At 47.4% G+C, this 24675-nt stretch overlaps 11 protein-coding genes across 11 annotated transcripts; 5 read left to right on the forward strand and 6 right to left on the reverse strand.

Annotated features, from left to right (window-relative positions):
- Positions 1 to 487: 487 nt before the first annotated feature.
- EURHEDRAFT_405883 (putative siderochrome-iron transporter) lies at positions 488 to 2433 on the reverse strand (the record flags this gene model as incomplete). The annotated part of the gene is made up of 4 exons (XM_040780420.1): positions 488 to 1425; positions 1482 to 2098; positions 2161 to 2335; positions 2373 to 2433. The coding sequence occupies 4 exons, from the start codon at positions 2431 to 2433 to the stop codon at positions 488 to 490; spliced, it is 1791 nt and encodes a 596-aa protein (XP_040635252.1).
- A 2571-nt stretch (positions 2434 to 5004) lies between these two features.
- Positions 5005 to 6579, forward strand: EURHEDRAFT_508234 (zinc-binding alcohol dehydrogenase family protein). Its single transcript, XM_040785884.1, has 5 exons — positions 5005 to 5280; positions 5355 to 5489; positions 5545 to 5748; positions 5809 to 6176; positions 6255 to 6579. Exons 1-5 carry the CDS (start codon positions 5130 to 5132, stop codon positions 6435 to 6437), a joined length of 1041 nt encoding a protein of 346 aa, XP_040635253.1. The 5' UTR covers positions 5005 to 5129; the 3' UTR covers positions 6438 to 6579.
- A 216-nt stretch (positions 6580 to 6795) lies between these two features.
- On the reverse strand, positions 6796 to 8572 carry EURHEDRAFT_405885 (flavin-containing monooxygenase; the record flags this gene model as incomplete). The annotated part of the gene is made up of 3 exons (XM_040780421.1): positions 6796 to 7794; positions 7855 to 8255; positions 8320 to 8572. 3 exons carry the CDS (start codon positions 8570 to 8572, stop codon positions 6796 to 6798), a joined length of 1653 nt encoding a protein of 550 aa, XP_040635254.1.
- Positions 8573 to 9222: 650 nt separating this feature from the next.
- EURHEDRAFT_533543 (Zn(II)2Cys6 transcription factor) lies at positions 9223 to 12087 on the forward strand. Its single transcript, XM_040787251.1, has 11 exons — positions 9223 to 9477; positions 9534 to 9562; positions 9639 to 9820; positions 9878 to 10708; positions 10762 to 10849; positions 10902 to 10958; positions 10996 to 11226; positions 11287 to 11381; positions 11434 to 11492; positions 11544 to 11828; positions 11881 to 12087. The coding sequence occupies exons 1-10, from the start codon at positions 9413 to 9415 to the stop codon at positions 11821 to 11823; spliced, it is 1917 nt and encodes a 638-aa protein (XP_040635255.1). The 5' UTR covers positions 9223 to 9412; the 3' UTR covers positions 11824 to 11828; positions 11881 to 12087.
- EURHEDRAFT_518268 (epoxide hydrolase) lies at positions 11889 to 13270 on the reverse strand (the record flags this gene model as incomplete). Its single annotated transcript, XM_040786654.1, has 4 exons — positions 11889 to 12050; positions 12116 to 12382; positions 12446 to 12976; positions 13034 to 13270. 4 exons carry the CDS (start codon positions 13268 to 13270, stop codon positions 11889 to 11891), a joined length of 1197 nt encoding a protein of 398 aa, XP_040635256.1.
- A 580-nt stretch (positions 13271 to 13850) lies between these two features.
- Positions 13851 to 15226, reverse strand: EURHEDRAFT_518269 (NAD(P)-dependent alcohol dehydrogenase; the record flags this gene model as incomplete). Its single annotated transcript, XM_040786655.1, has 5 exons — positions 13851 to 14096; positions 14177 to 14397; positions 14423 to 14643; positions 14705 to 15049; positions 15108 to 15226. 5 exons carry the CDS (start codon positions 15224 to 15226, stop codon positions 13851 to 13853), a joined length of 1152 nt encoding a protein of 383 aa, XP_040635257.1.
- Positions 15227 to 15752: 526 nt separating this feature from the next.
- On the reverse strand, positions 15753 to 16915 carry EURHEDRAFT_464646 (ankyrin repeat domain-containing protein; the record flags this gene model as incomplete). Its single annotated transcript, XM_040784978.1, has 2 exons — positions 15753 to 16322; positions 16430 to 16915. The coding sequence occupies 2 exons, from the start codon at positions 16913 to 16915 to the stop codon at positions 15753 to 15755; spliced, it is 1056 nt and encodes a 351-aa protein (XP_040635258.1).
- A 2199-nt stretch (positions 16916 to 19114) lies between these two features.
- EURHEDRAFT_464621 (putative MFS transporter) lies at positions 19115 to 20801 on the reverse strand (the record flags this gene model as incomplete). Its single annotated transcript, XM_040784975.1, has 3 exons — positions 19115 to 20057; positions 20106 to 20300; positions 20353 to 20801. The coding sequence occupies 3 exons, from the start codon at positions 20799 to 20801 to the stop codon at positions 19115 to 19117; spliced, it is 1587 nt and encodes a 528-aa protein (XP_040635259.1).
- A 791-nt stretch (positions 20802 to 21592) lies between these two features.
- On the forward strand, positions 21593 to 21899 carry EURHEDRAFT_416240 (uncharacterized protein). The gene is made up of 2 exons (XM_040782903.1): positions 21593 to 21698; positions 21738 to 21899. The coding sequence occupies exons 1-2, from the start codon at positions 21611 to 21613 to the stop codon at positions 21797 to 21799; spliced, it is 150 nt and encodes a 49-aa protein (XP_040635260.1). The 5' UTR covers positions 21593 to 21610; the 3' UTR covers positions 21800 to 21899.
- A 359-nt stretch (positions 21900 to 22258) lies between these two features.
- On the forward strand, positions 22259 to 22891 carry EURHEDRAFT_518271 (putative esterase; the record flags this gene model as incomplete). The annotated part of the gene is made up of 1 exon (XM_040786656.1): positions 22259 to 22891. The coding sequence occupies one exon, from the start codon at positions 22259 to 22261 to the stop codon at positions 22889 to 22891; it is 633 nt and encodes a 210-aa protein (XP_040635261.1).
- Positions 22892 to 23212: 321 nt separating this feature from the next.
- EURHEDRAFT_237724 (uncharacterized protein) lies at positions 23213 to 24260 on the forward strand. Its single transcript, XM_040778052.1, has 3 exons — positions 23213 to 23619; positions 23702 to 23780; positions 23840 to 24260. The coding sequence occupies exons 1-3, from the start codon at positions 23369 to 23371 to the stop codon at positions 24038 to 24040; spliced, it is 531 nt and encodes a 176-aa protein (XP_040635262.1). The 5' UTR covers positions 23213 to 23368; the 3' UTR covers positions 24041 to 24260.
- Positions 24261 to 24675: the final 415 nt, after the last annotated feature.

Raw genomic sequence — 24675 nt, forward strand, 5'->3', positions numbered from 1 at the left:
TTCTTCCTTCCTCATGTTGATTATTCTCGTCGATAGCTACCTAGGTAGAACCCATGAGTTGGATCTTCGATTATCCTAGTAGAGCGCCGTGACATCTATTTCCCCGGAAATCAGCTTCTTGTAACCCATTACAAGCTAGATACTCTAAAAAATACCTCAGAAACTGCATAATCTATAACTGCTGGCCAGATTACGAGCCTTGGCAGGTTTATTATGTTTATATACCCATGGGTACCCGTGGGGACCTACGGTTATGCCACAGCCTACTCTACACTGTATATAATAAAATATAATTTATTAACCTCATAATCCTTATATTTTTATAGCATAACAAGATTACAAGCAGAACTTCCCCGATCACGTTCCTTGCTCACATGATGTTGAACAAGGACATATACATTACCCATAATATGACTACATACCCATTCTATTCGCAAAAAAAAAAAAAAAAAAAAATTTTTCTTCGTGCCCCATAGCCAATAAAGATCTAGAGCACTGTGCCCTTGTTCTGCTTCTTGTCCAAGCGGTAGTTTTTCCATATGGCAATGCTCGGAAGAGCAAGCGCCAGAATCGCTGTGGCAGCAATACAGCCGTACTTCTGGCTGTATCCCCAGGCGTAATTGACGGCATTACGTTGGTCAGAGCCCAGGGGGTATTGTTTTTGAGCCAAATAACCAGCGTTTGAGATCTCCATGGCTTGAGACTTCATGTCATTCGGCAATTTTGATCGCAGCGCATCAACAAAAACGTTGTTGTAGATGGCTGACTGGACAGCACCTCCAGTGGCAAGGCCCAGGCTTTGGCAGAGACCAATAAGTGCCAACATCATTGGGACGCCTTCACGGTCAGATGCAGCCATGACAGCCATCTCCTGGCCAATAACCAAAGTACCACCCCCGAAAGCAATGAAGATCTGACACATTATAACATAGCCGATGTCACCACCACCCTCACCACGGAACTTGATCATTAGACCAGCCCCCAGGATCAAAAGGGGGGCTGCGAAAAACAGGCAAGTGTATTTGAATTCCTTGGTGAAACGCATCCAGAGTCCAATTACAACACCCCAGAAACATGAGCCAACATTGTAGATCTGCGTCATATAGCCAGCCATACCTTGGCTAAGGTCAAACACAACAGTGCAGAAGTAGAGGAAATATAAATCCCAGCAGTAAAAGCTGAAATTGGTGATAGTGGTGAGAATACAAGCACCCAGCACCGTGCGCTTCTTGATCAGCTTATAGTCAACAAAGTGCACGCGCGCAACGAACTTCTCCCAGGCAGCGAATAGGAAGAGCGTGAAGAAACCAACAATAAACATCGCAATGAAAGTGGCGCTCTTGTACTCGGCTCGTCCGTAGGATGCCAAGCTGAAGGGCAGAAGAATGAGAATCCAACCAGCCATCAGTAACAGCGCACCAATGACTAGACATGTTAGCGTGGAAACTTTCATAAGTTTTATCACAAGATGAAATACACACTATCAAACTCATGAAAATAATGCACGATGGACTGAACGATAGTACGACCGCTACGCACATGTTCATAAAGACCCAATCTCCGTCCCTTCCGCTCGTGAAACTTGAACACCACAGCGAGAGGCAAGAAGACAGCTGGCATGATAATGCAGAAGGCACCATAGGCCCAGCGCCATCCACCAGTCTTGTTCACGAAGTTTTCTCCGGCCAATGAGCCAGTAAAGGCTGTGCAGATGAATGGAGTACTGGCAAAGGCGAAGGCGAAGGCTCTGTTCCGCAGGCCGGATGTATCGGCAATGAAGACCTGCAGAATAAGGTAAATGGCGTCGTAGCCAACCCAGTATAATACGTAGCCTGCCGCGTATGACGAGGGACCATTGCATGATGCCAATATGATGAGACCTAGGAGATAGACAACCAAAGAGGCGCACAGCCCTTCAGCTCGACCCCAAATATTCAAAATTTTACCGACGGGTAACTTGAGCACACCGCCAACGATGCTGGCCAGGATACTCGCCGTGCTGATGGCTGGCGCGGCCATAAACCCAGCATAGGCTGTTTGCTGGGCAATGAGGCTGATAGCTGACTGGAGCGCCAGCATGAAGAAGCATATCCAGATCCTAGACATTCATTCCATGGTATTAGATCATGGCCGGTATGGGAAGACGGTCGAAAGTCTTACCAGGCGTACGTACACCACACAACCTTTTTACCCCATACTAACGCGACAGCTTCGGCCTTTTGCAGACCCAAATGCGCGTTTTCTGTAACATGTTCTGGCTGCGAGTCGGTATCTCCTGTATCGTGTACATCTGAACTCTCTCTCTCCGGTTTGTTTTCTTGAGACTTCGAGATTACTATCAGGATTTCCTTTAGGTTGATAAGAAATCTTACCTGCAGCATTGGCCTCGGTCGTGGTCTTTTCAGAACCTCGAACAAACTCCAGAATACCCATCTTCAACGCTGGATGAAATGCGTATATTCACCAAGTAAAAGAAGAGAGTATCAGTTCTCAAAAGAACGAGAGGGCGGACATGGACTTTTTAGCAGATAGATAAACACGAAAGAAAAGAAAAGAAAAGAAATGAAATGAAAAAGACCAGCCATGGACTCCGGGCCACTAATTATTTAAACTTCTCGCAGATGTCCGAATGGTGCCATCACCAATCTCCTGGCAACTAGCGCGCAGGAATAAATCCATGGATGGATCGGGCTTGGTTAGTGGGCGGATCAGATAATGGCAAGCCCGGAAGGATATCTGATTCGCCAAGGGCCAAGGGGAGCCCCGGACCTAACGTCGCATTAGACGATGTCCTCCGGCATGGCTGCCCGTATTGTCCGGACACCCGTGGGCCAAGGCTTTAAGCGTCTGTGCGCTGCTTTTTATCAATCTTTTCCTGTCAAGACTCCCTTCTAGAACGTAGAACATGCAAATTAGAGAGATGAAGCCACCAGATAGACAGAAAGAAGGTATTGCAAACAAAGGATTGTAGAGAAAAAAATGTATAAGAAGGGTGGCCAAAGAAAAACAGAAAACGAAAAAATCACGGCCTTGGCAAGCAAACACTTCCGAAGCAGGGCGATGGACTGGATTTTTCGTATCTTCGTAGTTAAAAATATAAAGTGTGGGTCTGAGACTAGCGAAGCTCGTGGCAAAAGGATGTCAAAACTGCCTATCAAATCCGAGCAGCTTTTGATCGTTTACTCGATAAGGCATATAACGTTCAATGACCGCCAACAGCCGATGGTCGGTACAAGCAAACAACGGGGAGCCCTAGCCCTCCCATATGCAATCGCACAGTCGGTAGATGGTTTCATTCCTCTCGCCTTGATGGCTTCCCCCTATTTCATTTCCTTTCCAGATTCGAAATCCTCGCCAATAGGCTATCTAGTAGATATCTATTCATTAGTTCGTTTCATCTCCGAGCTAATAAGTTCGTGACAGGTGGGAGAAGTCCTGGTAAAGGATTGAGTGATGCATGAATGACAATGACAATCACATTATATCTCTACGATCCCAACTGAGGGAAAAACATGAATGTTATACACATTGACTTGCCACAGCCATCACAGCCATCACAGCCATCACAGCCACCAGAAATAGAGAAAGCTGTGCAGGAATACAAGGATCAGGGCATGGTGTTACATAGCACAGTACCTGTTCCAGCTTCCAATTAGCAACAGTAGATGGAGCCAATGCTCCACTATTGATCCTGTGGAGAATCAAAGATCAAATGGTGTGAGGGTTGGATCGGCTAGGCCGGATCCTGATCAACGCTGCAGTCCCCCAACTGAGTTGAATGCACCTGCTTTTGTCCTGCCCAAAGATATTCAGTATTTTCTGGTAGAAACAATATAGAGGGCTTCCCACCCCTTCCATTTTCTGTATCATGCTAGACTCCTCCACGGGATATATCTCCGGGAGTTGTGTCGGATCCACGGCTTGCTCTTCTCAGCAAGTGCGCTAAAAAAATGGTCACCGAAATTAATCATGTTGCTGATTACCGTGGAATCTTGCCATAACGTGCCAGAGCCTGCTTAGACACTGCTGTTGACCAAGAGGTATTCTCCTCAACGAACATAGCTGAATCTACGCGGCATTACGTTTACCACTTTCATCAGCATATTCCAGCCTTCCATCTTCCAACATTTACGTTTCTACTGAGGAAAATTAGTGATTGGTTTTGCATGGCTCTGCTCACCTCGATTACCTGCACCCAACTAGTGATCACCAAGTCATCACCCTTAGAAGCGACACTGAGAAAGGGCAAAATGACGGTTGACTAAGCTTAACATGTGGCCTAAGTACTGCTGGGTGGACGGAAAGCCTTGCTCGAAGGCTAATGTAGTTAAATCTCTCAATCAAAGAGCAGTGTAAACTGCCACTCTGCCACCGGAATCAAAGATGAGATATTCAATGAGGATAGGTAGTGGTGTATGAAGTACCGGAATAGCGCGGCATGGATCATATTCAACCATTCTGTTGGTCTTCGAGGTGGACCATTTCAGCTGCCTGGTTTTCGCATGATATTTTACCATCCCGTTAAACCCAAATGGGAAGCCTGGCTTCCGAAGATTAGCATTATGTTAGGAATGTTTTCGATCTTGCTTTTTAGTGCCCCAATGGAGACATCCTTAGTGCCCAGAATCCGACTCGGCAGAGATTACCATGAAGGGGGTTCTTATCCACCTTCTCTTAGATTGCGACTTAGGAAAATGCGAGCATGTTCGACGGATTTCACTGGTATGAAGGCTAACAACTTTAGCCCCTCTGGGAATGACCAAGGTGATTAGCCCCGGGCGCTATTCTTATTTCGAGTGTACAATAAGGTGGTCTATGAAAGGAGTTCCCGGGGTACTCCATACTCCCTACACCAATACAAACACACCTTGAACATGTCCAACTTGTTTGTGTATAGAATTAGAGAATTAGTTAGTTATTAATACCTGCTTACAAATATTGCATTGAAAGTGCGTCCACTTTCCGGTGCTTCCACTTGCCTTTCTGTATCTCTAGAGGATCGATGTCGTCATTATGCTCTGGTATTTATATGCATCTGATATCTCAGCAGAGACATACGACCACAGTGTTTGACAGCAGTGTTTTACTTATCGACTTATAGATTTATTGAAAACTAAGAATACAACAAAATGCCCGGAGCCAAATCGAACACAGCCGTCATCGTTCGCGTCCCGGACGGCCAACCCCCAAGCCTCTCTAAAGAGGACATCCAAATCCCATCCCCAGAATCGAATCAGGTGCTTGTCAATCTATCGCATGTTGCACAAAACCCGACTGATGGTGCGTATCTCCACCTTCTTGTCTCAGGAGTGATTCCGAGGACATTCAAGCACTTGATTGCTAACACCATCCAGTCCAAGCCTTTGACTCCAACGCATTCGGCGACGGAGCCGTTCTCGGTTGCGATTTCGTCGGTGAAGTCGTTGAGTTGGGAGGTGGTGTTACCCGCTATGCAAAGGGAGATGTTATTGCGGGGTTGGTGTGGGGAGGTATGTACCCTTGCCCCTCTTTCGGGGTGAATAAGTGCTTATTCATGTCATTTAGGCGAGAAAAAAGGCCTAGGCGGGTACAGCCAATACTGTCTAGCCGACGAACGCATCTCGTTCAAGGTTCCTGGCACTCTTTCTCGTGAACATGCGAGTACTGTCCCGTTGGCGTCGGCAACGGCGTGGCTTGCGCTGTTTTCAAAGGATTGTCTTGCCATTGATAGGTCAAGCGGTGCTACTGTGTTGGTTTGGGGAGGTAGCTGTAAGTCTCGTACTCTGTCCTTTTACATGCAAAGCATAATAATGTTTACACAAATGACAGCAAGCGTCGGCCTCTACACCATCCAACTCGCCACAATCACCGGCCTGAACGTAGTAACAACATGTAGCGCCAAACACACTGATCTGGTCCGCTCCTACGGTGCAAAACATGTCTTCGACTATAAGGATCCGCAAGTTGCCAAGAAGATCAAGCAGGCCGCCCCTGATCTGAAGTATGTGTTCGATACGATCGGGCAGTCGGCTTCGTCAACGACTGCTTCAAATACGCTCGCTGGAAACGGCAGTTTATGTACCGTGCGGCCTGGGAAGGCAAACACAGAGAATGTAGCCAGTGGTACCAAGGTCACAGACGTGTTAGTTTGGACGGCTTTCTTGAAGGATCATGCGTATGGGGAGTTTAAGTGGCCTGTATGTTCCCCTACTCTTTTGCCCTTACACTTTCATAAGGGAAAGCTTGAATTTCATATCAAAACTAACATAATCCAGGCTTCGAAAGCGGATCACGAACTTTGCACTGAGCTTTTCGAGAAGGTTCCTGAATGGTTGGGGAAAGGTGTTGTTAAGCCGAGTAACCCCAAGGTATTGTCTGGTTTGGATAAGGTTGGCAAAGGGTTTCAGGAGTATCGGGATGGGAAAATCTCGGCTTATAAGATTGTTTATGAAGTTTGAGGTGACATGTTAGAGTGAATATTAATAGAGAAAAAAAAAAGCAATATTTCCGTGAATAGATTGTGATGGTGGCCTTGGTACTGGTAAGCAGTGTCTGATAGTGGTTATGCAGCCCTGTATGCAATGGTATAGCTTCCTGGTGAAATTGATGACTGTCCTGGATTCTTTAGCCTGAATTAGAGAAGATGTTTGAAATTTCCGATTGCCCCGGAACGATCTAACGTTTTTTTATTTTTATTTTTATTTTTATTTTTATTTTTATTTTTTGCTATCATGGACGTATGTGAAGAATGGTAAGTTTAGGGGTTATAAAACGTAAGCTTATAGTGACATAAATCTAGATATACGGAAGAACCCATCAACGCCATTTAACAGCCTGCGAAGACCAACCAACAACCATTGCCACCACCTTCTTAACATCCACCGACGCCGAGTTCACAGCGAAAGCCGCCACTCCAACAGAAACTAGCATAATCCAAAAAACCCGACCGAATAACCCACTCGATCGACCACCCCGACGCAACACAAAATCCGACCAGCGCGGGAAGATCGTCCGAGCCCAGTACATCCACATAGGATCTGGGTAGATGAATGTGTTTCTCTCAGTAACGGGATCCATCCACCAACTCTGACACCCGCTGTTGAATACCAGATGCTGTAGCTTTCCGTGTACCCATGATAGGTCACGTCTCTGCGCCTCGGGCTTCACCATAATCATTTCCGAGTTTCCAGCCAGCACGGGTCGTAGCAGCTGACAGGTAAAGTTAATCTGGCACTCGGAGTGGAAGATAACAGAGTGCTGCCCCGTCCCTGCGTTGGGCCTGTAAAATATGAAGAAGTTTGGGAACCCGCTTACCACAGTACCCTTGTATGCCTCTGCGCCGCCAGCGGCGTCCCAGATACTGTGCAAGTCCTTGCATTCGATGCCCCTGATCTGAATCGTGGACAGCCATTTCTGGGTCTGGAAGCCCGTTGCGTAGATAATAACATCGACTGCGTGGCATTGACCAGATGCGGTTTCGATATGGTTCGGGCCGATTTTGACGGCCGAGTCTTTTGTTAGGTGCATTTGGGGCGAGTGGAGGCTAGCCAGATAGGTTGCCGTGCTGATGCGGCGTTTACAGCCGGGCTCGTAGTCTGGTTTTAGAATTTCGCAGTACTCCGGGGGTGCGGCCGTGTTAACATAGTGGAACGTGTTTTCGCGAATTTTTTGGCGCATGGCTGCACCGCGGGAGTTCATGTAGAAGGACGGGAAAATGGATTCGAGTTGCCAGGCGAGAATTATGCGGTAAAGGCGAGCAGCGAGGGGGATGTGTTTTAGAGCGAGTTTGAATGCTTCTGAGTATTTTGGGTTGCCCTGATCCCGTACGTTTTAAATCCTTGTTGTATATTACATAGTTTGAGGGATTTTGCTTACTCGTTCTGTCCACCAGTGCGCGCTGCGGACGAATTGAATCACCTTGCCCTTTGACCCTACGTGTCTGACCAACTCAGGAACAAACTGTGTAGCAGAGGCCCCATTTCCCAGGACAGCGATTTTCTTCCCCTTGGCCTGGAAGCTATCGTCCCATGTCGCGCTGTGGAAGATCTTGCCCTGAAAAAAATTCGATCCTTCAATATCGGGGGTGTAGGGCCGGTCGAGAGCACCGACTGCGCTGGCAACGACAGGAGCTTCTCGTTTGAAGACTTCCCCGGAAATAGTGTCCTGGAAAGTACACACCCATAGGCAGCGGACATCGTCCCAGACCAGACTAACACACATGGCATTGAACCGACAATGTGGTAGGATGTTATATCTTTGGGCCACAGAAGAGAAGTCTATACTTTTTGTTAGTACACATTTCTTTATAAAGAAAGGATAGAATAGTAGGAAGGGGCGTACACTCATGAAGTTCACCTCGTCCGGGGAATATGGTACTCCAGTCATTCTTCATAGCAAAACTATACGAGTACAGATGACTCGGAATATCACACGCACACGCTGGATAACGGTTATGCCACCATGTACCTCCGATATTGTCTGATTTCTCATAGAGCGTAAAGTTGTTGTGTCCCAGGTTTCGTCTCAGTTGGGCGGCCATTCCTAGGCCCGAGACACCGCCGCCGATGATGATGACTTCTTTGGACTGGCTCATTGTTGAAGTTATTTAGGGGATTTAGGAAAAAGATGCGGAGAGGAGATAGACTGGAAACTGTAGCATTTGCTGTTTGTTGAAGTATGTCCAGGAAAACCCATCTTCTTGGAAAGTGACCTTTATAGGAATATAAGCGTATTGATCTTTCTCCAGGTAACTCATGAACTTGCGCAATTAGTCTTATTATGATTGAGGAAAGTTTGGTCTCACTGATACTTCAGTGTATACCCTGCTACTATGGCTGTAAACTACTTTGTGAATAGCATGTGTTTCCCCGGCGCTTCCAGTTTCCCCGACCAGCGTTCCGAATGTGGTAATTTACCGATACAGTTAGTCAATGTCGGAATATAGAGGTTCCTTACCGAACAATACCAACTGATGCCTGATTGATGCCTTGCTGATATCATATGGCGCAAAGCAGCGTATTTACTCTGCTATTACTGCTTTTGAAACCGCACAATCGCTTAGTATACTCTATAAGGTATTTACGGTCGTATATAGGATCCTAGATAGCACACTTTTGCAAGAATCAGAGACCTCAACCATATACGCTTGATACGTACTTTCAACCCTGACTAAGCCACATTTCCGACAGTCAAATGTAGATCACCTGATCTAGCGGCGGATGATGTAGAGCACCTGTTTCCCCCCGCAAATGCAACAGCCACATGGTACTTACTCTACAGAGTAAGGATACGGTAGAATAACTGGAAATTGGCAGAATGACCTAATTAGTCACCACTTGCCTAGTTGTCTGTTCCTCTAACCTGCGGGTTACCGTCAGGAACAATTGCCTCTTTCCTAAACTATTCTTCTTGCCTTTCCCAGAATCCACAGTGCATGGGCAGTAGTAGTAAGCCCACTAGGAAAATGGCTGTCAAGAGAAAACGGTCCAGGTCTGGTTGGTATGTGCCTTGTCCATAGAAAGTACCCATACCCGCGCTAACTTGAGTACTGCTAGCCTGCCATGCCGCAATCGGCGCCGGAAGTGTATGGACTATACATTGACCAGAAAATGTTATGAATAGATTAGCTGATATGCCATATTGGGTTTGCGGTTGAACAGGTGATGGTGCCCGTCCACGATGTCGAAATTGCGGATCGAGGGGATACAGTTGCCAATGGGGACTGAAAGTCTCTTTCCATCCTTCGCGCAATTTTTGCTTGTCGCATTGGGAGACCGCTGCATTGGCGGTATTGCAAGAGCGGTGGAATCATTCATCGCGACGTGCTCGGGATTTTGCTACGGTTCGCTTCAACTTGCTGTCTCAAAGCCATGCGAATGGAAGCTTATTGGTTGCTTAGATTATTGACGAAACGGAGGGCATTGTACAGAGCTATAGCACTCTCGAGGATGCGCCATCTCCTTCTATGTCTGACTCGGATCTGCTCCGGTTACGCGAGGGTATGGAGGATGATGATGACGACGAAGAGGAATCTATTACAAACGGTGCCTCAGCATTGACCTTTCCAGGGAGTGGCCGTGATTCCGGATTGGAAAGTGATTCGGAGAAATTCGACTCCGATCTCCATGCATACAAATCTACTCAGCAGCAAGGTGATGGGATAGCAGATACTGAAACCCACATAGATGACCTGCTATCTGGACAGGAAGTTGAAACCCCGACAGGGCCGTCTTTGGACCTGGCATTTCCTCCGTTGCCAGAGCCAACACGCCCTCGGTCGTTTAGTGGCCCGATAGTCCTAGATACCTCGACGTACGCCCCACCTTTTTTTCTCGGTCAGGCAATTTCCAATGATATCCCCCTACCCCCGGAATCCTCATTGCCTGTATCGAATGCGGAAAAGGTGCGTCTGATTTGCTCGTACATGCAAGAAACCGGTACCTGGTGTGAGACGACGGATTCCGATATGCATTTCACAATGCGGAGTACCCACGAAGTAATGAAGTCCGCTGCATTTACTGCTGCGGCGATGTCTCTAGCCTCGCGTCAGTTGGACCATGTCGAGCATCGACAACAGCCAATTACACTTGAGCTGTACCAATATACCGTCCAATTGCTTCTTCGTCAGGATCCTGCTAAAGTAGATGCGTCACTGCTGGCAACTTGCACGTTGCTGTGTGTGTATGAGATGATGGCATCTGGGGTTCATGAATGGCGACGGCATTTGAAGGTTTGCTTATGTTTCGTTTTTTGTGAGAACTATCTAACTCTTGATCCTTTTAGGGTTGCGCAAGCCTACTCCAGGCTAAAAAGTGGAATGGGTCGAGTCAGGGTATTGTAAAGGCTTGCTTCTGGGCATTCGCTCGAATCGGTAGGTGGCTTTGACCTATTCATGATAGCTGGTGACAACTGATTGTATACAGATGCCTGGGCCGCCTTCATCAGCGGCAAGGCAACCCTCATTCCTACTGATTTTTTGGGTAGATGACATGTCTATCGAATCCGTGATGACAAAAGGCAACGTGGATGACTACTGTAACCTGGCTATCTTGATCTTTGCACAGATCGTAAACTTACTACATACTGATAAAAGGCATCAGCCTGCATTGGCTACTTCAGTGTCGAGTCTACGGGATGAACTTCAGAAGTGGTACCGGCTTCGTCCGCAGGAAGTCTGTCCACTGCTGAGGGACTCTTCGGTGTCCTCTAAGGTATTCCCTACGATTGTTTACACTCATGCATCTTCCAGTGAGTCGTCCCTAGATTCGCTTATAGTACACTATCATACTAACAGAATAATTTGCGTAGTTTGCGGCAATACTTTTTATCATACTGGTTCTATTTTGCTCCTGCAGACGGGGCTTCTCCAAGTTCCTAATTCTTCGTCTCTCCTGGAAGATGCTGTGAGTGATTCATATGAGTCTCAGAAGGCAGAGTCCTGACATACCTCCACAGGATAACGCATTCTGGCATGCGCGCGAGCTCGCTGGTATCTCCATATCCAATTCATCACAGTGAGTGGCCTTCTCAGTAACCCTTGTATCCCCTTGCTAATCCCCAGCTAGCGCAAACTGGGTAAATCATCTCCAGCCCCTGTACATCGCAGGTACAGTATTTGCCAGTAACCGCACAGCCCCTGGGTGCGAGGAAGTAGCCTCAGGTATGCCATCGGAGCGCCACCCTTACACTTCGTCATCTGCAATAAATGACTTGGGACCGGATGAGGAGGAGTATGCTGCTGAGAAGATTTTGCTTTTGAAGCAACTGGCTCGTATTGAGCGTGAGACTGGTTGGAAGACTGCGGATCGTGCTGCTGCGCTGAGGATGCTATGGGGGCTTGGCTAGAACAGGTAAAAATATGAGTGTATACAAAGTATTTATCTTGGCTTATTCTTCGCACAGTAGTCTATCTACTCTCGAATATATGATTTGAGAACAATAGATGAGGAGATAAACTCCCGGAGGTCCTTTATGAACAAGTCCGGCCTTTCCAAAGATGAAAAATGCCCGCCTTTCTCATATTCCCTCCAGTACTGGATGTTAGCGGCCTGGGTGGCCCAGTCTCGGGGACACTGGGGAGTAATTGTTAGCAATCTACGTCATAACAGGGTCTTCTTTTCATTTCTTCTAAACTTACGTGAAGCTGCTCCTTCGCATACATGCTCACACCAGTAGGAATCGAGACATACGTCTCAAACGTTTTCCCCGCCTCATTCATCCCATGACCAAAAGCTTCCCAATAGAACCGCAGAGCCGGAGTCGCGCCCTGGATCCAATGCATCATCACCAGCGTGATAAGGTTCGAATCATTCAAAGCCTCATACACTTCCGCCCAGTCATGGAACTTCTCAACAAACCACGCCAACAGACCGACAGGAGAATCGCCCAGCGCGAAACCCAGCGTCTGCGGTCATGTCTTCTGCTCTTCCAAGTACCCGCTCTAGTCCTGTTCAAAATTCCAGCGAACCTGTAGCGCCCTGTGCTCGAAATCTGAGTACGTGAGTACGGAAAAGCACCAGCGCAGATAAGCGAGCGGAGCGGACCAGAGGGTCGGCGGCGGCGCAGGGAACATGTTCAGATGCTGTGCGCGCACTACTTGGGGATACTGAATTGCGATGGAGCGCGTGATGAAAGAGCCGAAATCGCCACCCTGGGTTACGAATTTGGGGTATCCCAGGACGTCGGTCATTAGGATCTTGTAGGAACGTGCAACGATGTTGGGGCCGACGCCTGACTTGGTGGGAGCGGGGGAAAAGCCGAAACCAGGGATTGAGGGTGCGACTACGTTGAAGGCTGGATCGGCTGCATTATCGGGCTCGGTAAGTGGGTGGACAACACGCACAGCTTCCACGAACGAGCTCGGCCAGCCGTGTGAGAATAGGAGCGGGATCGCATTCGAGCGGGAGGACTGGCTGTGCGTGTAGTGTAGCACCAGGGACCCATAGCCAGGGACATCGATTTTCACCAGAAAGTGGTTAAAAGCAGCATTCAGTTGTCGCTGGTAGGCTTTTTTTAGCACATCAAAACCACCTTGCGATGTTCATTATCAACTCACCTCCTCCTCTTCCCAATTGTATTGATCTCTCCAGAACTCGGTCAATTGCTTCACCCGGGACACTTTAGCGCCCTGTGTCCAATTGTCCTCTCCAAAATCGGACTGCTCCTCTGGATATCGGGCCAAGGACAGCTTCCGCTTGGTTTGCTCGAGAAGCTCCCGGTCCACGTGTATTTTGTATGGCACGGGGATATTGAATTTCAAGTCCTTTATAGAAACTGGTGATTTTAATCCCATTGTACTTCTTTTTTGTTACATAACCTGTACTGACTTTTTGGAGTATCCTTAATGGTGGCAACAATGAGTCCAGAGATTTATGGGTTTAGAAAGTTGAATGTTTAAAACAGAGCTTTATTCATCTGGGATTCTTAATGAGCACGGCAACGTCATGCATTCCATATATAGGGACCTTCAAATGTCCTCTTTTCCGGACTTTCTTCAAAGGCAAAAAGTGGGCCATTTTATCCCTGCTGCTGAAGGCAAGTCGAAGCATGACGTGCGGATTGAGGCAAGTGGAAACACACACAATGGCAACTGCAAGCGCTGCCGCCGCTCCCGCCGCTCGTAGCAACTCCACGCCTGACCCACTTGGGCAGCCCTAAGCATTGAACTGAACTCAACTTGACTGGGCCTGTTTTTTAGGCGAATTTGAAGATTGTTGAGTCTGAGTTGGCTTTCGGTGAGCATGGAGCAGAAATTAAGTCTTTTGCTAGGGCGGCTTCGCGCAACGCTGAGTGTAGTATTTTGTATTGCTCGTAATCAGATTCGCACCAAGTACTATACAGATAGGCTGCAACTTTATAAATTTCAATGTCTTTTATACATTCCTTATGTACGTTACACATATTACCTTGCATAAAGTGTTACCTAAAATGTCGCCTGCACTACATCCACCACCAACACCTTGATACTGCCATTCCGAGGCCAGTTCCAAAGCTTCCTTTGCCTGTTCCAGCGCGAAGGTGTGTGTAACCAGTTTTTTAAAATCCAGAGTTCCATCTGACAAACACGCAGTGCAAGATGGCCAAGTATCCCGATAGCGATTGATGAACTTGAGTTTGATCTAAATAATGGTGCGATGCGAGTGAGATTATGGGGCTCTTTGCAAACGGAAAAGCGCAACAAGTATAGATACTGACTTACCTCTGCGAGGAAAATATGCATAAACGGAAGGTTATTCATAATCGCGCCCCCAATACCAATAACCATAACCGTACCTCCACGACGCACCGCACACACAGCCGTGCAAACACTCGTCTCCACACCGGTACACTCAAGAATCGTCTCTGGAGCGAAGTACTCATCAGAGCCAAAGAGTTTCTGGATTGTGCGTACGTTTCCTTCCGCACCCAGTTGCGTGTTCACTTGATAGGCGACGCAGCTGGGGACAAACTTTGGCGAATGCCAGACGACGCGGCTCGATATCTGTGATTACTAGTGGATGGGCACCTGAGGCACGGGCAGCTGCTAGTGCAATCAAGCCTATTGGGCCAGCGCCACAGATAACCACACCGCGACCCAGGCTGAGACCAGCGCTTCTGATTCCATGCATGATTACGGATAGCGGTTCTAGCAATGCCCCTTCAGCGTAGCTTACGTTGTCTGGTAGGCTGTGATAGTTGTCATTAGCACTTGATTAATTTTAAACCGCAGAGATTGATGTGTGCATACCGGTGCACCCAGCGGGTAGGGTGTATTTTGTATCGCTGCATCGTGCCGTGATGAGGGTAGACCCCGGAAAACTTGACATCGGCACACAAATTGTACCGACCGTCAGTACACATGAAGCATAAACCGCATGGCACGCCGGGCTCGGCAACCACACGATCATTTGGGATACCAAAGCCCGTAAGTACAAAGTAATGGGAGTGATAGCCGGACGTCTTACCGGGCTTCAGGTCATTTGCACCGTCACCAACTTTCAGCACCACGCCAGATGCTTCATGGCCCAAAATGCAATCGCCTGCGAATACAAGCGAGCCAATGCGGCCGGACTTCCAAAAGTGCACATCAAAACTAACATAATATAAGCTAAGGAAATACATACATAATCGAGGAATGCTGGAACACGTACCCACAAATCCCAGTCACTTTGGCCTGGAGCAGGACATCACCTTTCTTGGGTGCCAGTACAGGAGCCTCTAACTGCTTCAATTGGTGGTCCGCCGTCACCTGGAGCGACGGGTTAGGCATATGAGTTTGCTCTTTGATGGTGTCAGGGTTGCTTGCTAAAGGCACGGGCTCTTCTAAGTTTGTGAAGGGCTTTCCGTTGGGGATTGGGTACATCTTCCGTTGATCATGGAAAAGGGGTATGAGAAGAGTATGGTATAAACAATTTAGGTAGCCACAATGGGAGGAGGGATCAATAAAGTATGTTCGTAGTGTACATGGCTACTGATATAAGGAAATGCGTGAAAAAAAAAAAAATAAAATAAAAAAGCAAAAGGTGTATGAATTTAACTTACGAAGTAATGTAGCAATAGTAACTATCCAAAAAGAGAATCCAGTGCCTCCACTTACCATACAGTCCTGTGGTGATTTCCTTTGCGAGTGAACGACAATGTTTGCAACAAAAATGCGCAAATCTAGAATAGACTGGATCGGCCGCGGTTTGACATGCTGCGTTTGTATGAAAGCACGATTCTACTATTTTTCTTCTCGCACTAGGCGGAGGGTCCTAGGTAAGGCTGTATATGAATACTTTGGTTATAAGATGACATTAAAGATAGACAAATATTTGTAACACGAGGATGGCGAGCTTTTGGGTCATGGACTCATGATATACTGGATTCTGTCCTGTCCAGTGTTTGCTCGATCGAGAAAGGAGCCCAGCAGCCGACACCAAAGAACGAGGTTTTTTTTTTTTTTTTTTTTTTTTTTTGGTTCCTTTGCCTGGAGAAGCCGGGCTCATCCTACCTATCTCCAACAGAACTCGAACTATATCATCGCGTTTTCTATAGAAGGCCACAAGGATTGGCGTATCACCGGTGTCAGTTTCGGTGTTTGCGCAAGCTCCAGCTTCACACAGTAGTTTCACAATAGGTAGGTGGCCACGGGATGTATCGTTCACTAGGGGTGTACAATTATAATAATCCTTAGGGTCAGTGTTTACCCCTTTCGCAAGTAATAATTGCACGATATCCTCCGATCCATCGGTAGCCGCGAGGTGCAATGCTGTCTTCCCATAGCAGCACTTATGCTTTGCATCGATACCAGGCATATCAAGACGCAGCTCCACAAGCTTCGTGGATTTTCTATTTACAGCGGCCATGGGAGGGGTCCATCCTTCCTTCAATTTGTGGTTACCCTCCACAGCAACATTAATACCGACATCCGGGTGTAATAAGAATATAGATGTAGTTGTTTCTGATCCGTTATTAATAATCCAGTAAAAACCTTGCGGCCTGCGCAGTCTTTCAAGTTTGGATCCACAGTTGGTGCGTCGAGCAATACCTTAATCACGGCATGTTGGTCATTGCAGCCAGCGTAGGCTATAGGCGAAAGTCCTGACTCATCCCCCAAATTGGGATTGATATCTTTCATTGAGAGGAGGAAGTTGACAATCTCCACTTTTCCGGACTGAGCTGCCATTGCTAAGAGCGTTGCACCAAATTGATAATGTGTCTTTCGATGGAGCTCCTGATATTGATCCTGATAAAGATATTGGGTCTTCTGATATTGGTTCTCCTGATGTTGGATATCCACGTCGACTCTTTTTTGGGATAGGAGTATTCGTGCCACAGCTGTATGCTTCCTTCGAACTGCTAATGGGAGCGCCTGGTGAATAGTGTCGATTGCATTCAAGACCCCACAACTCGCATCTAACGAGTACAAGGTGGTGTTAAGTATTCCATATCTTGCTGTCCACAGGAGGGCGGACATCTGCCATACACGGCATTGTAAACGTACAAGATATCGTTTACCTTGTATAAGTGGCAGCACGTTCTGACAAAAGAGTTTATGTCTTCATCCGTGTCAAAGTAGCCTACGATGGCACATATGAGCTCAGGTGGTAGGTATTGTAACCACGGTAATATACCTCTTCTCGATCAATTGTGTTAGCATCAATGGGAGATTTAGATGAAAGGAAGGACAGGAGTGACTGGTGTTGTTTGTTTGTTTGCTTGTGTCAGCATTCGCGTTATCACGTGCGTCTTCGCTATTTTATCAGTCCATTTCTAAATTATGGCGACGCTTCCACTAATGTCAGTCTCGTCCCATCTTACATCGATATATCCCGATACTAGACAAAAGGCACTTCATAGCTCGCTGCTTTCCGGTTACTGCGCCGCACATGGATAGCTACCAGGCCCTGTAGGGCTCCGGTTTCTCGAGTAAGGGCCCACTTAGCTATATGTGCACTGCTGCTCGTCCACGTGAAACTCAGACTGCCCCTAGCGGGCGCCCAAAAAGATCTAAAGCTTAACGCTACAGGTAAAAAGCAGGCCTTAAAGCAGCTTCTTCAGACACGTTTTCTCTAAGCCAGAAAAAAATACTGCATGGATTGTGCCACATTAAATACTAAAGCAGAGCATTGGTTTTTACCTCGTTTACCACCACCCATGTTCATCAAGTTGCCGGACCGCTTCCATGAATAATTCCTGCGGCCTGGTCCTTGCAGCCTAGGTTATACATTCTAGGGACTTCGTCTGTCTCAGCCGTCCGTAGGCACAGTGTCCAGGGTTTGGTTGTATATTAAAATTGGAGTTTAGGCTTCTGTAATCCAGAGCCTAGATGGTAGCTCGTTCATCCTGGCTTTGCTTTTTTTATGGAAGCTTGCGGTTTGATTCCTAGCGCCATTTCTTTTAATTCACTTTCCTTGAATATATAAATATATGTTTCTTTTTTTCTGCCTCTCTTTCGACATACTCTGTTTACTCTCCATGTATAGAGGTATTAATGGTATAGATATGATATAAAACCCACTTTATTCCCAATAAGGAAGTTCTCCGCTTTTGGGAGGTCTATTATCTCCGTAATAAACTATGCTGAGGCTCGGTTAAGTCGCTTCTCATCTAAAATGAAAAAAGAAGGTTGTGAAAAATGGCTCATGCCTAATATTCCTGCCGGTGTCACGGGCTCAATAGCTAGAAGATATTAACGAATTGATATTCCTGTCTAAACCAACTAGTAGCCATCGACGAGAATATCGAATCTGGAGAAGATAAAAAAATTAGAGGCAAGTCTGTTTACGTGAAGAAGTCCCATATGGTTGTGTGTGGTCTCGCTAAGCAGCTTGTTTGTCTTTATTGCTTCCATGGTATTGTTTGCCGTGTTGATGATGTTTGCTGATGAAGGCGCTAGGCTAAGCCGTTACAATCCCAGTACAATGGACTTATTGGTAAGTGTGTCCAATTGGCAAATCTGACTATTCCAGCCATAAAAAATTGTAAATTACCAAGTATCAAAGACAATAAAAAACATTATCAGAAGAACTACCTACACGAATTCTTCGAGCTATTTCATTTTTCATCCTTCCACAGCAAATCCCCATCCGCTCGCAGACAGCATCCGCTCATATAAGGGTTGATTTGGATCTAATTGCACAAGGATTAGATAGCATTCACGCATCACTTTTCCAAAGTCTTGTAAAGACACCATATCCATTTATTATGCTCTTCACTTGGGAACCTACAACATCAGAAACAGTCTTTGGAGCTTGGTTCGATCCCAAAGCTGCTTCGCATATTCTGTTTCGGCTGCAACCAGTTCCACTTTATTCGATGAAATGGCTCTCAGCCATCGCATCTTGAGAATGGACATCCTTGGTCGAGCAATGGCGCTTATTGAATTAGACGTCCGGAGGGTCAGAAAACCGGCTTGTGGGTTGATCTGGAGAGTCAAGCAACTACGTTGAAGTGTAGTTTCGATGAATGATATAGATATGGCTTGGGTGAGGGTGCTGAAAGTTTGAATGTCAGCGTTAGGGCTTATTGGTTCAATGTCTTTCGCGTTCTTGGGCGTGTGTGGTCGAAGCTATTTGGTTTATCAATAATTCCAGAGCTACAATTCTGTCCAATACATACGTACAAAAAGGTTGCTGCAAATTGCTATATATAGTACTGGGTACCACCATGTAAATCAGTAAAGATACACAAACTCATCATTCTCCCGATCCGTCAGGTCCAAAAACGCATTATCCCCAATCTGCTGCTCCCCATCCTCCCGATCCTCCTGGTCCCCGGCCTCCTGATACTGATCCATCATCGACCGATCAACCATTTTAGCGGGCTTTCCATTTCTCACCCTCCGACTCTCCTGCATCCTATTCAAAACAATAAGGTTACCCCACTGTATAAGCACCACGGCAACCAAAGCCGCAAAGATCCCCAGACACGCTCGGAGACCTGGATGGTAGGACGGGGCGTCCTTTTCGCTGAATAGTAAGGGCCCGACGATATTCCCCGCCGAGGTAGCCGCGTTGAAAAGACTCATGACGATGGATTTCTTGGTCGTGCCGGCGGTGTTACCCACGATCCAAGTGACGATTAGCGGGTTCCCACCGAAGAGAAACGCAAGAAGATAGTACCCCGCCAGCAAGGCACCCTGCACAGACTGCGTCCTTGGAATAGCATACAAAATAGCCAACCCCGCAACAACAGGAAGCATAAATGCCGCCAAAATCGCCGCTTTAAGCCGAGCCTTCTGCGCCAGATAACTTGCAACCAAAATAACAATTAACTGCAACGCCCCAAACGGCATGTTGAGCAGCGTAGTTCGATACTTGTCAAATCCCAACCCGCTGAGGATAAGCGGACCAAAGACATTGGTCACGCTTGCGCCGATGTTCAGTAGCATTGCCATTCCGATCCAGAGGTATGTTTTCGGCTCAAGGCCTGCTTCTGTGACATGTTTCATGCGAAATTCGCGGTTTCCTGTACCGGTTTGGTTCGCGCGGAGACGCTCCATTGCTTGGGGTTTTTCTTCTTCTGTTAGGAAGCGCGCGGAGGGGATGTCGTTGTCTAGTTTCCAGTAGACGAAGGGGGCAGTTATTACTGTCACCAGGCCGACGAAAAGGAATATACTAGAAAACGTGAGACTATGCTTTTTATTTTCGAGTGTTTGTGCTCACATCTGCCATGGAAATAATATATGCGATTTGATATGGCCCAGTCCGTACGAAAGAGCCGCTGCAACGACCGTCGCAGCGCCATTGGTACTATACCACGCAGCAATGCGCAACGGCTGCTCGGCACGACGATACCACTGGCTAGTGATAATGCTGAACAGCGGGAGACACCCGGCTTCGAAGAGACCAAGGAGGAATCTATCAACAATCAGTCACGCCCTCTATCTCTCATCTCAACAGAATCTCTCACCGTGTAGCCATCAAACCCCCAAAACTATGGCACCCCGCCATCGCTGTCTGCGCAACTCCCCACCCAAAACACAATACCGGCATAAGAATCCGATGCGGCACCTTCACAATCAAAAACGACGAGAACGGCTGCCACGCAAGCTGGGCAATCGGTGCAATCGATCCGATAAGCGAGTACTGGTTCCCCGTGAGATGCGCATCTTCTTGCATGCCAAATGTCGCACCATATCCTAGGACCGTCTTATCCAGAATCTGGAGGAAATATACCCAGATCAGGATGAGGAGAATGACGCAGTCGGTCTTGCGGCGAATGCGCTTGCTGTCTTCTTCGCTGAGGGGGATGCGGACGAGGCTTGTGGGGTCTATGTTGGGGGGTTTGATGAGGGGTTTGATGGGGAGGTTGATGGGGGGGTTGTTTTCATGGTGGGTTGTTTGTGATTTGTTTGCCATGGTACTTAATAGGATGGATTGATTGTGATAAGCGTAGACTAGCGATAGGGATGGAGAGCCATGGTTAAGCCAATTTATATACAAGCACGGGGATGTAACTCCTCATGGACAAACTTGAATCTCTCAGATTGACAGCGAACCGTGCGACAATCCCGCCAGCATAGGGCTCACGTTATTTGGTTTGGCTTCCCCGCAAAGTCACCCCCACGTCCCCCCCGGATTTCCGGATCCGGGGAAGTTTGACAGCACCGCCACGTTTTGACCTCTGATGCGACCTGCAAGCATATTGAGGTTGAGAATGAGTTATCCAGATATTACACATTCTGCGTGTCAAGTACTAACGTATCCATGGCATATGGTGATATTGATCGCTTCCCGGACTTTGGTAAGTCCCCTTCCAGGCGTACGCTCGGTGTCGACCCGCATCCACTGATGTAACTATTGTTAATGGGATAGCCTTGGAAAAATTACACATAGAATCTAAGGACCCATGAAAATGACGCTGAAAATGACTATCTCTGAGGCTGTTAACGGCCGCATTTCCACCCGTAACGCCCAACAGCGAGCCGCTGCTTGTGTACACAGGTCGCATGAGCCAAGCAGTTAGCTCTTATTAAGCTGATTTATCCCGCACGAGGTAATTAAATACTGAACTTTACATGAAATTCAATTTCCGTTCTTAATTCTAACTATTCAAAGAATATCCACGCAGTCGAGGATCAGTTACCAAGCAGTTGCAATAATGGACTCTCTCAACCCTTGGGACTCCCAGGGTGTTACAGACCTCACTGCATCAATCTCACGTGATTATGGGGGGAGACAAGGCAGAATCATTGGGTGGCAGCAAAAGACAAAGCGCAGGAAAAGCAGGGATCAAAGTTGATAACCAACAGATATGTCACGTGATCACCTACTCCTGATATACCCCAGGAGGAGTAGCTGAAAGAGTATACACCCAGGCACAACCTGATTGGATCGACTCAGGATATACTCCCTAAGGAGTAGATGGGGGAGTATACTGGACAAGATATAAAAGGACACTCATTCATGCACCTAGTTTAGCTCTTCGCAATCAATCTAATTAATCAAGCATTGGTTACCTTCTAGTTTCTGACTCGTCCGCACTTAACCAACAACCCAGCATACGTGCTCGGTTGGCCTTGTTTCTCTATTCGTTACCTTTACCGATTTTACCTGTTGACTACCTTACGGAGCCTGGAGGGGGCGAGATACCTTCGACGTGATATACAGAGGACCTGGATGGTCATTAAGCATATGAATGCTTGGGAGGCACTTAGGGTAAGTGTCCTGTCTCGAAATACAACTAACTAGAACCCTAGGTACGATACAAGGGAAGCCAGGTTGTGACACGATGGCGGATGTCACGAGCCCATGGCTAACTTCTGAATGCTCTAGATTGCTCCTCCAAAACCGCTGCTGAAGGTGTATTGCGCTTAATGCCCTTGGGCGGATCAGTTACACGCGGCGTTGGATCATCCGATGGGACAGGGTATAAAAAATCGCTATTGCAAATGCTCCGACTCCATGGCCTCAATGCCCACATGGTGGGCTCGCGCAAAGATGGTTCCATGCCCAACAATGACCATGAGGGCTGGCGCAGCTTCAGAATTAACGAGATCGAGAGGAAGGCCAGGAAGTCGGTGAAAAGGTTGTCACCACAGATTTTCATGGTTAATGCTGGCTCCAATGACTGCCTCCAGTCCTTCAAGATCCCAGAAGTAGGCAAGCGCATGGGTGACATGCTCGATTATCTTTGGCTAGCCTCCCCTCAGTCCACCATTCTCCTTTCTACTTTACTTGTCAATGCGGACAAGGAGGTGGATTCAGCGGTGATGCATGTCAATGATCAGTTTCGCGCTTTAGCCAGAAAAAAGGCGACTGAGCAGAAGAAGATTGTCCTGGTCGATATGTACACATGGGAAGGACCTGAAGTCCAGGACCTTGTTGATGGCATACACCCTGATGACAAGGGTTACCACAAAATGGCAAGACTGTGGCTCCGTGGCATACAGGAAGCCTTGCATAAAGAATTTATTGATGATTCAAAATACAAGTTGTTGTCAATTTAGAAATTACAGTATACCCTTAAAGAGCCTTGGCATCTTTTAGGTCGTCCAGCGGTATATTTTCTTCGACAATTGTAAGGCATCGACCTGAGTCCACCAATGTCCTCTTTTTGGTTCTCCACCCGTAGGCCACCAGAGAGGTTCCCGCATCGACCACAGTACTCATCCCGACGGTGGGGGCAATATTTTCAGAAAAGCTCGAGATCAAGTGACCGCACGTTGTGGTTCGGCGTTGCGCTGACATGACCGAGAACGCCGTCTGGACCCACCACCAGGGCGTGCCAGTTGCGCCTCCTTGACACCCTTCAGTGAAATACAGAGTAACTCGATTTTGTCCTCCACCGTTTCGGCTCTTCTTCCACTTGGTGATGTCAGTATTGGCGTGATTCCTTGCTCGTGCGCACCGCTCCTGCTCCTGGCCCATTTTGCTAGCCGCCACATCCCCTGCGGACCCTCAGTGGCTTGTTGTACCCGTCTGCGATGCCCAATCTTCAGCACTTTGCCTACCCATCGTTTCTTCTCCTTTCTCGCAATGGTGTAATTGGTCCAATCATATGGGTCGTTGCTCGAGTGTATCGTCTTCGAAGGGCTCTTACTGTTTTGACCATCTCCCTGCATCCCGGGCCAAAATCAGAGTTTGAACACTGGCTCGGCCTCGCCCATGGCGTTGATTCCGCAATTGCTCGTCGTACCACTGCCAGAAATGTCTCCATCTCAAGTTCAATCTCTCGGTGTGTTGCCTGGGTTAAGCCCCTGACTACTAGATGCTTCTCCAGGAAATCTAGCATAATTTTATTGACAGTAGCTTCCCAGTTCCTTCGCTTCGGCGGTTCATTTGACTTGGTGGTCACATCGAGACATATTCGGATTGGCCAGTGGTCTGAATCATGCTGTATGTCGTCCGCTCTCTCCCAACATACCATTCTATTGATCAAACTACTTGATATAAAGGTCAGGTCAATTACCGATCTCTGGTGGCTCCGCTCCCACGTCACCGTTCCTTCCTCCGTTGCTAGTTCTAGCCCCCCGTCATCCATTACTTCCAGCAGTTCCTCCGCCTCCGCTTCCATCGCCGTTCCCGAGCCTCCCCATGCCGAGTGGTGTGTATTCATATCTCCCACAACGACGTACTCTGCCGCTTGGTTTTGGTGACTCAATCGTTCAAGCTCGTACCGGAGGCGCTGAAACGTACCACTTTGTAGTGCATTGTATATGTTGTGGATATACAACTGTTTTGCCTCCTCCTCTCGGTGGTATGATATCTTTAGAAACTGATAATCCTGAGATACCATTGAGTGGACCGACTGGCTGGGTCAATTTGTTTGGAGATAAACATACAGACCCTTGCCGTTCCTTGTGTGTTGTTCCCTGGATAAAGCAGCTGGTGGGTTGTCCCATTAGTTTCGGGAGGAATCAGTAAATGAAGCCATCTGCAGGGTGCCTTCTCGTAATTACTGTAATGCGGCTCGATAACCAGAAGTAAATGTCCTATGACAAGATCGTTGCAGTTATCCGAACCAGGCGTTGCATTCACATTGGCTTGGCATTGGATGCTATTTTGCACTGATTCCGTTAGCAGATGAATAGTATCAACAGACAAAGATTTGCACACCATCAAATCAGTCAGCTGTCGACTGAAAGTCAGATAACTGAACGTTATTGTGCCGCAATTGACTTCTCATTACCGCATTGTCGGTCAATTGTGCATTAAGTGTGTTTAGACTCGAAGCATCCCGAACAGGTCTGTGTACATGTACCCACTGTCTTTTGCATGATCGTTTGAACTC

The sequence above is a fragment of the Aspergillus ruber genome, assembly GCF_000600275.1.
Source record: "Aspergillus ruber CBS 135680 unplaced genomic scaffold scaffold00033, whole genome shotgun sequence".
Taxonomy (NCBI): domain Eukaryota; kingdom Fungi; phylum Ascomycota; class Eurotiomycetes; order Eurotiales; family Aspergillaceae; genus Aspergillus; species Aspergillus ruber.